At 61.0% G+C, this 9,604-nt stretch overlaps 1 protein-coding gene across 1 annotated transcript; it reads left to right on the top strand.

The window, feature by feature from the left end:
• Positions 1-758: 758 nt before the first annotated feature.
• On the top strand, positions 759-6,262 carry PSMF1 (proteasome inhibitor subunit 1). The gene is made up of 6 exons (XM_026862372.1): positions 759-908; positions 1,465-1,547; positions 2,207-2,380; positions 3,274-3,327; positions 5,265-5,423; positions 5,534-6,262. Exons 1-6 carry the CDS (start codon positions 876-878, stop codon positions 5,583-5,585), a joined length of 555 nt encoding a protein of 184 aa, XP_026718173.1. The 5' UTR covers positions 759-875; the 3' UTR covers positions 5,586-6,262.
• The last annotated feature ends 3,342 nt before the right edge of the window (positions 6,263-9,604 follow it).

Consider the following 9,604-nt stretch of genomic DNA (forward strand, 5'->3'; position numbering starts at 1 on the left):
GGCGCCGAGGGTGTCGGGGGCAGCCGGGGCGATGCGGGGACTGAGGGGCCTCAGTGCGGGGGGGGAAGGACCGGAGCGGGGTGTTGCGGTGCTGGGGGGGTTCGGTGCAGCGTCGGTTGTTGGGAGATCCTGGTGCGGGGGCCGGTCGGTGTGATAGCAGGAAGGGGACCAGTGTGGTACTGGGGGGAGCTTGGTGCTGAGGGGGAACCCCGTACCAAAACGGGGGTGACCAGTGCAGTGCTGGGGAGGAAACGTGGAGCCAGGGGGGTCCCAGTGTCGGGGGGGGCTGGTGCAATAGCAGGGAGGGAACCGGTCCAGTGCAGAGGTCTAGTGGGTTGGGAGCCTGGGGGGGACACGGACGGACAGTGATGCGGGTGCAGGGCACTGACTTGGCAGAGAGACCCCCCAGTATCAGGGAAAAGGGCAGTGCCCCCCGGGTGAGAGCCTTCCTCCGCGGCACAGACAGCTCTGCGGCCTCCAGAGGTGCCAGGCAGGGAGGAGCGTCACCCCCCAGGCTGGGCCTTCGTTGCCTCTTGCTTGGCAAAGGGGGGTTGTGTCCCTCCTGTTCCAGCGCAGGGACCCCGTGGGAGGCCGGCAGGGCCAGCTCGTGGGAAATAAAACCCTGTCTCTGCGGTTAAAACCTGGAAGAGGCACCGAGAGATCCCCAGACCTCGCTCCTGTCCCCGATGTCTCTGTGCAGCCAGGCCAGGTCCCCGCTGCGCTGGGCTCTCAGCAGCGTGTCCGTTCCGTTGCAGCCGGGTCCTGACGAGAGGAAGTCGGAGCTGCTGCCCGCCGGCTGGGAGGCCAACAAGGAGGTGTATACGCTGCGCTACAAGTCCGTGGACGATGCCCGCGAGCTGCTGCTGAAGGCCATCATGGTGGAAGACAGCATGATCCTCAACGTCATGGTGAACGCCCGCGCTGGCCCCTGGGGGTTTGGGGTCCTTTGGGAGCAGCGGCTGCACAGAGCAGCAGGCCCAGCTTCTTAACTTTTTTGCTGTTACTGGTTCTGCCTTGCAGCGTTTGTCCCTCAGGATGGGGCAGACCCGGGGGGTGTTAGGGGCTGCCTGTGCGGCAAAGCTGTGGCCTGGTGTGAAGCTGGTCGCACGCTGGCTGCATTGGGGCAGCGAGGCCGTTTGCCTTGCACACTCTGGCCCAGGAGTTGCCCCATTTCTGACCCTTTCCTAGCTCAGGACTTTTCTGCAGTTCTCCTGTCCCCAGCAAGCACCTGGCCAGGCTGGTTTTGCTCAGTCTTTCACCCTTCGCAGCCCGAAGGGGGGAGGGAGCAGGGAGAACCTTGCTATACACAGAAGTTTGCTCCTGGGGATTCGGGCACAGCACAGGGACGTGGCAGGAAGCTGGTGAGCTCATTCTTTGTGTCCCAAGCCCCCGGCTGTGGCTGCTCGTTCCCTCATTCCCAGCTTTCCAGGCTGCTGACTCCACGCCTTACCTGCCTTTTGCCAGGATCGCAGTTCTCAGAAGGTGGCAGACGTGACCTTGACAGTGGCCAATTACATCAACCCAGAGCACCTGGATGATTTCCACAAGTAATCTCACTTCTTTTGTATTTTCTGTAGAAAATGTCTCACCGTCATGGGGAGGGGGGCAGAGACCAGGTTATGAGGAGCCTAGAGGACTTTTCTACCCAGTGCAAACCCTGGGGATGGACCAGCCAGCTCTGAAATACAGCCAGAGCTCCCTCCCGTGCCTCCCTCTGCCCTGCTGGTGGGCAGGAGAGATTTAGGGGATAGTGGAATCATGGGTCAGAGCCCAGGGGAGAGTCATCCCAATTGGGAACGGGCCAGCCCAGCCCAGCCCTTTTATTTCCAGAGCACTGCCTGCCTGTCTGTGCTGAGTGGACACTGTCCGGGGGTGCTACAGCTTCAACTGTGTCCCAGACACTCTGTGGCCTTGCTAAAGACCAGTGCCACTGTGGTTTCCTCCAGTCCAAACCGGTTGTGTTGTGATCACAGCACAAGGCTCAGTGACACCTCTGCCATCTTAAATTGGGGTGAGGGCTTTGGTGCCACTGTGTGCTGTTACTCTTTCCTGTCCCCTCTGTGTTGCCAGCTGGGGACGTGCTTTTACGCCAGGGATGCTTTTGGGCCTGGCCGTCCCCTCAGCACCCCTCTCGCAGCCTGTCCAGCACCTCCTGCCCAGGTGCTGTGGCCTCCCCATCCCACCACCTTCCCTCTCTTTCCTGCAGGCTGTACAAGAACACTGAGGAGCTGAGGACAAGGATTGCTTCGGGTATCATTGCTCCCCTCGGGGCCCCTGCAGAAAAGGCCAAAAAGGAGCCTGAGAAGAAGGATTCTGACTTGCATTATGACCCCCTCAGGGTCCCTCCCCGGCAGCCAGCAGGCACGAGAGCACCATCCTGGTGAGTGGGGAGCGGGTGACTGCTGACGGTCCTCCCTTAGCCAGGACATGGTTCTGGCACAGCTCTCCAAGCTACACCCCCGGTCCCCATCTTGCACACGTGGAACGAAGAGGATGCACACCCTCGCCAGGCAGTTTCAGCCTCGTTGGCGGAATGCTTGGGTTTGATTTCACTTGCTGGCTGCGGGATGGCCTGATTTGGAGCTGTGTGGTGGTTTGATGCTCCTTTGGCATCACCTGGGGATGTAGCTGCAGACCTTCTCCTTGCTCTCCTGACCCCGCTTGCCCTTTGAAACCCTTTGCTGGCCAAGCTGGGGAGAGTGGACACATGGCACTTGCTTCACTGTTGCTGCCTGGCCTCTCCCTGCCCCACCACAAGGGGGGGGATCCCCCCTCCCTCCCCTCACAAGCCATAATCCCCTTTGACTAGGAGTCAGAGACACTGCGGTGGCTCTGCCGCCTCTGGGGGACCTGCTGTGGCTTCTGCCTTGCGTGTCACCTCTGGGTTCTTTAACCCCGCAGCTGTCTGCTGGCGCTCAGGGTGCGAGATGCTCCTCGGGGAGGCCTGGGCAGACAGGCTGGAGCTGGGCACGGCTCTGAAACCCCGTTATTGGCACATGGCATTGGCAAGGAGCTGCGACAGCTGGCTGCAGGCTCACCGCCTCGCTGTCCCCGCACTCCTGGAAAGCCAGACACATTGTGCCTCTGGCTGGGACTATCTGGAGAGCCCGGCCTAGGCTGGCATTGCTCAGGCAGCCGCTGGCATGGAAACTCCCAGCGTCCACAGAGAGCTCCGGCCCGGAGCACTGGGAACAGCGGGCCCCCCCAGCCCAGGCAGCGCCCCACCAGCCGGTCTCCCCTTCGCTGAATGTCTCGCTGTGTTCTGTGTTTCAGGCCTTCCCCCTCAAGCCCCTTTGCTGTCGGTGGGGCAGACCTGGACCCTTTTGGGTGAGTATGGCTGGGAGAGGTTGTGCTTTGCATACCCGGGGAGCATCCCCTGCTCTGGGGGTGTGGGGGTGGCTGGGGACCTTCTCTGGAGTCCAGCGAAGTGTCTCTAAGTGCAGACAGCGATGGGACAATCGCTCTGCGAGTTGCAAGGGACCAATTGATAGTTGCTAAACCTCAATGTGGTTCTAATATTGTAATAAGATCCCGTCTCTTGCATAGATGATAGGTTGCAATCTGTGTCTGTTTAATAATCAGCTTGTATTCATTTAACATGCAGTAATGCCTTCAGTAAATCAAAGCTGAATACATCGTTAAGTGAATGTAAGCCTCTAATTTAAAATGTTACCAGCTGCTGTGTCTACAGCCTGGCAGTCTGGAGAAGGGGAGGCTTAAAGCCGAGTCCACAGATTCTCCAGTCCTGGTTGTGAGCCTCCCGGCTGTCTGAGGCACTCGAGAGCTCCTGGCCAGGAGCGGGGCTGTCTGGGGCACTGATCCTCACAGATACATCCCTGTGGCTTTGCTTTGGTTGGACAAGGAGAACCTGTCAGACTCCATCCCAGTTAAAAGCACGTAGTCAGACAAAACCCAGCTCTCAGAGGCGTGGCAGAGTGTCCTTCGGCCCAGGGGAGCCCTCACTGGAACCGCTCTCCTGTGGGGATGGCATTTTTTCCCCTCTTACAAGAGTTGATTCTCTGTGGGTTGGACCAGCTGAAAACATCCTGCCTGGCTGAAAGCAGAGGCCTGGAGCCTGGGAGGCTGAAAGGAAACCAAATAGCATGAAGAGAGGGGGTTTAGTTGGGGCGGGGGACTCTGTTTCTCTCGCTGCCTCCAGCCCTTCGTCAGAAGTTTCTCTGTAAATGACAAAAAAGATCGTAAATGGAAGCAGATTTGTGTGCTGACACCTGCCAGCGCTGGGGCTGGAGACCCAGACTCCCAGGCATATGCTCGTGGGGCCTGGCTGTCCCGGGGCGCTTCGGGCAGCCGGCCTGGCCTAATGGAACTCATTAACGCAGTTGTTAATGACTTGTATGATGGCAGCGGTGTCCAGAGGCTCCAGCTGAGTTTGCACAAAGCCGCCCGTGAGGAATGGCACTCACAGCGTGGGGCAGCTCCGAGGAACCGCCGTGGTCAGCAAATGGCTTCCAGGCAGCGCTTTGGAAAAGCTCTTGCAACACTGCAGGGCAGGACCTGCTGCTCGCCCGGGGAGCAGAGGGTGGGGACGGGAGGTGTGAGCCGGCAGCGAGGGCCGGCGGGTCCAACGCGTCCCCCCACAACGGCCAGTGGCCTGCCGGGACCTACTAGCCATTATTGATGCCCTAAACGGCTCCTCACAGGAACTGGGGGAAGAGGGAAGCTGCCTCCCCGCTGCCCCGAGTGTCTGGGGTGGGGTGGGCGAGGGCTGTGGCTTCCCTCTGTGGGTGTCCCTGTAGGCTTTGGGGTTCGCTGGCACTGCAGCGCCCCGGAGTTGGGTGTTTGCTGGTGCCCTGACTTACACACGTGCTTTGCAGCCGTAACACTCCCACCTTAGTGCGAGGACGAGCTGTGAGCCGCATCCTGCCCTCGAGCTGGTGCTGCGGCGTGCGCAGGCGGGTCTGCAGGGTGACCCCGGGCAGGAGCAGGGTGCGATGCTTTTGGGTTCCCTCCTGGCGCAGGCAGCAGCCTAGGGGTGGGCTCGGGCTGCCTCAGGAGCTGGTGGGGACAGAGGGACAGCAGGGCAGGGATCTGGCGTGCCCCGGCGCTCTTACACACATGGATGTGCACACGTGAAGGGCTGTCTGTCTGTCTGTCCGTCTGCCTGCTGCGGGCTCGCCTCGCCCGTGTTGCAGCAGGTCAGGGGTGTTTTTCCGTGTCGGCTTACCCCAAGGTTTGGCACAGGGATGTGCTTTGCTCCTCTCTCACTGGTGCCAGGCTCAGCTCCGGCTCTTTCCTCTCCCCAGAGGTCGGAGCGGGGGAATGATCGTGGATCCTCTCCGGTCTGGCGTCCCGCAGCCCGGCATTGACCCCTCGTCGGGCATCCCAGGCCGGCTTCCCCCAGGAGCGGTTCCGCCAGGCGCCAGATTCGACCCCTTTGGCCCGTTGGGGGCTGGAAGATCCGGGTAGGTATTTTGGCCGTGCCTGGTATCCCCGACCGCTCTCTGGGCTGTCCCTGCATCTCCTGGCTCATCCCTGTTGCTGCAGGACTGAGCTCTTCTGAATTTCATTCCAGGCCAGATCCCGACCACCTTCCCCCTCCAGGCTACGACGACATGTTCATGTGAGGAGTCGCCGGCTGCGGCCGGAGCGCTTCTCCCTCTTCGGTGGACTTTGATCTTTTCAGCAGCGTTTTTCTCCTCCCCGTTTGAGGCCGTGTTCCCCGTGTGCCAGACCAGCGACGGCGGTTTCCCAGCGTGCAGAACAAGAGGCAGTAGGTTGTTTCTTCCCGTGCTCCTCTGAGGGCGCCCGGCCGAGCAGGTCCTGCCCCGCGCGGGGTGTAGTGCGGCGCTGCGAGAAGGGGCCGGGTGCTGTGGGGTTTCCTCCTCAGCTTCTCCCCGGGTGGCCCCGCTTTCACTGCAGGGGTTACGCGAGCAGCCGGCGCTGAGGAGGGAGCTGGCTTCTTGCCTCTCCGGGCACGGCGGAGCGGAGCCCGGCACCGAGCTGCGGCCTTTCTGGGGGTGCGTGCGGGGGGCTCGCTCGGCTGTGGGTTTGCTTTGCAGGAGGGGTTGACAGGAACACATTTCCTCTGCCAAAGGGAGGATGGGTGAATTCTGCGTGGCTCAGGCTCCTGAGCTTTCTGGAAACCCCCTCCCTTCCCCGCAGCTCCCCCCTACCCTCCCAATCGTTTAATTTTGGGGCTGCAGCTTGTCTGTCCAGTCAAGGATTCACGCTATTTCTTTCTTTCTCGTGGTTTGATTTCTTGGAAGGATGTTCATGAGATTGAAATAAAAACCTGCCAGCAGTGCTGTGTTGGTGCTTGGGCCCCCTTTGAGAAGGGAAGTCCCAACGCTCTGCCCAGGCTGCGCCTGCCCTCCCCGAGGCGGAGGATTCATGCTGGGAACCTGCTTTGTACCTTCCCCAAAGCAGTGGCGCTTTTTCCGAGATGATGTGTCTGTATTAAGAAAATTAAGTGGAGAACAGCCCGGCCCTGGCCCTGGCTGTGCTCCTTGCAGTAATTGGCTCTCCGGGGTATCGGCTGCCGGCGCTGCGCTGCACGCAGCCGCGCTGGCGTGAGTAAAAAGGGGGAAGTGATCCCCCCCGTCGATCTCTTTTTTTTTTTTTTCCACAAAGACTTTTTCCTTTTAAAACCCCTTTTCCTACAAACATAAAGCTGAGTTACGGCGTGTGCCGGCCCGGGAAGGGTGGAGGCTGTAGAAAGTTGGCACTGGGGGCAGCGGGAGCATCCCCTGTGTCTCCCCAGGGCTTGTGTGTGGCCCCTACTCGTGTTTCCAAGAGCTCTTGTGTGGGCCCAGACCCCATGGGGACGCGCTGTCGCCCCTGCGTGTCCCTGGGGTGTGCAGGGGCCGGTCCCAGGGGTGCACGGGGCGGGTGGTGGCAGCTCTTGCAGTACGGGTGGGACAGAGGGCGAGAGCTGGGGCTGGGCAAGGTATCGCTGCTGCTCATCCCCTCTGTCCCCACCGGCTAGCCTGGGCCCATCCCCAGCTTTGCCCCGGGGAGAAGGGAGCCCCCGACCTCACTGCGTGGGGCTGAGCGACCCAGGGTGCTGGGGAGAGGGAATGGCTTTGGCCTTATCAGCGGGCCCCCCCTCTGCGGGAGGCAGCTGTTTGCTGCGCCTGAATTAATCGCGTTCTGCAACCTTTCGGGAGGGAGGGACGCAGCCGGCTTTGATGGGGCTAATTAAAGCGAGCCAGCGCTGTGAGAGCCTGTGCTGGGTCCTGATAAACAATCTTTTGTCTGCAGCGCTCAGCCCCGGCGGGTTCGTGGTGCAGCTGGGGGAGCAGGTGGGAAAAGAAGACAGGGCTTCAAAGAGGGCGAGTGCCCGGCGGCGAGCCGTGCCCGAGCCGCGGGGCTCCCGGCTGGACACTCTGCTGAGAGGATGGGAAAAGGGGGGTCAGAGGGTGGTGGGGACAGGAGAACATCCCTGTGGCTGGCAAGGGGCCACTGTGGAGCTGGCCAAGGCTTCCGGGCGTGTGTCCCGGTCCCGGCCGCTGCGTTAACGTGCGAGGGAGCAGAGCAAGCCACGTGCCTTGAGTTGATGTTGTGGGGAGGCTGTGAGGAGCGGCTGGGGCTGGCGTGGGCGCTCTTGGCAGAGGCACAGCCCTCCCTGTCGCGTTGGAAGGAAGATGCTGGGTTATTGGGAATGGCTGGAGATCCCCGGAGAGTCCTTGAGGCCATCTGCCAGCCCGTCCAGCCGCGCCTGCCCTGGGCGCTGCTCTGATCCGGGGAACCCGCGGGCATCGCACAGAGGGGAAACAAAGCAGCCCCCGTCCCTCTTTGCTCCCCCTAGCACAAATGGAGACACCCCCAAAGCTGCGGAGCAGGGGACTGGAGGCCTCTGAGCTGGGGGGGGATGAGGACATGCTGCCTGCCACCTGCCTGCCCTTGCCCAGAGCCTGTGGCCGGTACCATGGCACTGCCACCCTATGCAGACCCTTTGGCAGGAGCCTTCGCCGTGCTGCTGGGCACAGTTCCCCCGCTCCCCCCCAGTGCCTGTCCTGCTCCTTCCCAGTGCCCATCCGACACCGCCCAGTGCCCATCTTTCTCCCCCCCAGTGCCTGTCCCACACACCTCAGTGCCTGTCCTGCACCTCCCACCTCCTCTGACAAAACCAGTTTCTCCCACAGAAGCTGAATGGGATCCAGAGATGCATGCAGGGGTGAAACTCTCAGGCTGGTTTCACTGCACCTCCAGGGAATGGGGGTGTGACATTTTCTGGGGTATCTCTAAGCTTCCTCCAACCCACCCAGCAGCACCCAATTCTGGTGGGTGGGTGAAGCCCGCAGACCCCCCTGTTCTGAGGGGCTGGGGACCCTCATCCTGCCCAGGCTGTGTGGCCTCAGCCCCCCCTTTCCCAACCAGATTTTTTCTCACCACCTTGGAATATTTTTGGTTGTTTTCTGAGAACTACCCATCACAGGGCGCTGCACTGCTCCTCCCCAGCGCGCAGCGGGAGCCATGAAGGGACAGTCAGGGAGGCGTTGGGGGGCAGCTGGCTGCAGCACGGGGCAGAGCAGGCAGCTCTGTGCCCCCCTGCCACAGCCCGGGGGGGTCTCTATACAGAATCAGTCCTGGAGCTTCTTTAATGGTGCTTCTTCCTTCACCTTCAATAGATCTTGTCACTTGAGAGGTTTTCACCCCAATCCCGCAGGTCCGGGACAGCCCAGCCGGGTGCAAGGTCGGCCCCTTCCCGTAGAGCCTCTGAGCAGCCTCGTGCTCTAATCCACGGGAGCATTTGTCACTCCCACCTAAAGCGGGTGCTCAGCAGGTGTAGCCTCCCACCAGGCTCAGCCTTTCCACCTAGAAAGCCCCTTCCATTTTATTTAAAATGACAAAAAAAAAATTGACGAGGAGCATTTCTTCCTCTAATGGGTTTAATTCCTAAGCCAGGCTTGCAGGGCCAGCGCTGAAAGTTGCAGGAGGGACGTCTGCCTTCCCTTGTGAACAGCCCCCCCAGTTCACCCCACACGAGAGCCTTCCTCCCCTCCCTCCTGTGCCGTGCCCCCCCCTGCCCCAAGCTCAGCCCCCCCATGACAACCGTGATGGCATTTTCCCCCCTCTGCCCTGCTTGCGCCCTTCATTTTTGCCCTCACAGGTCCTGCTCGCAGCCGTTCGGCCCAGGGACGCGGGGAGAGGCGATGCCTGGTGGGGGACAGCGGCGTTCATTCCCCCCGTTTCACCCCAAGCACGAGTTAGTCCCAGAGAGAGGTGCCTGGGTGCCGGGGCTGCGGGAGTGAGGCCACGCGAGGTTGTTTCCCAAGGCCCTGCGGTAAATGTGGAGCGTGGAGGGGTGACATGGTGACAGGGAGAGGGACGCATGGCCCTGTCAGAATCCAGTCCTGCCGAGGCTCCTTTGTGGATCACTAGAGATGGAATTACGACACAAGCGAGGTCAGGTATCGGTTAGGACACTATTTTATAGTATAAAAGGTCAGAGTAACCCTTCAAGAGAGAAACGGGGAAGTAAGAAAAATGCCAGAGTTTGTTTCAAGCAGAGGCTAGTGGCCACTGCGGGGCTCCAGCGACGTCTCGCCGTGTCCGTCTTCTTCATTCGTGGTGGGGGGGTCCGGAGACAGCCACCTCCTGCCTTGGGCTTCGCCTTTTATGCGGTTTTACCGCAGTATGT

This window comes from Athene cunicularia (assembly GCF_003259725.1).
Source record: "Athene cunicularia isolate RWA chromosome 20 unlocalized genomic scaffold, athCun1 chr20_part2, whole genome shotgun sequence".
NCBI classification, from domain to species: domain Eukaryota; kingdom Metazoa; phylum Chordata; class Aves; order Strigiformes; family Strigidae; genus Athene; species Athene cunicularia.

Excerpts from the sequence above, each read along its gene's own strand:
- PSMF1 (XM_026862372.1), top strand. The coding sequence starts at position 876 with ATGGTGGAAGACAGCATGATCCTCAACGTCATG. Across the intron at positions 3,328-5,264 it reads GCAGACCTGGACCCTTTTGG|AGGTCGGAGCGGGGGAATGA; the intron begins GTGAGTATGGCT and ends TCCTCTCCCCAG. Across the intron at positions 5,424-5,533 it reads TTGGGGGCTGGAAGATCCGG|GCCAGATCCCGACCACCTTC; the intron begins GTAGGTATTTTG and ends ATTTCATTCCAG.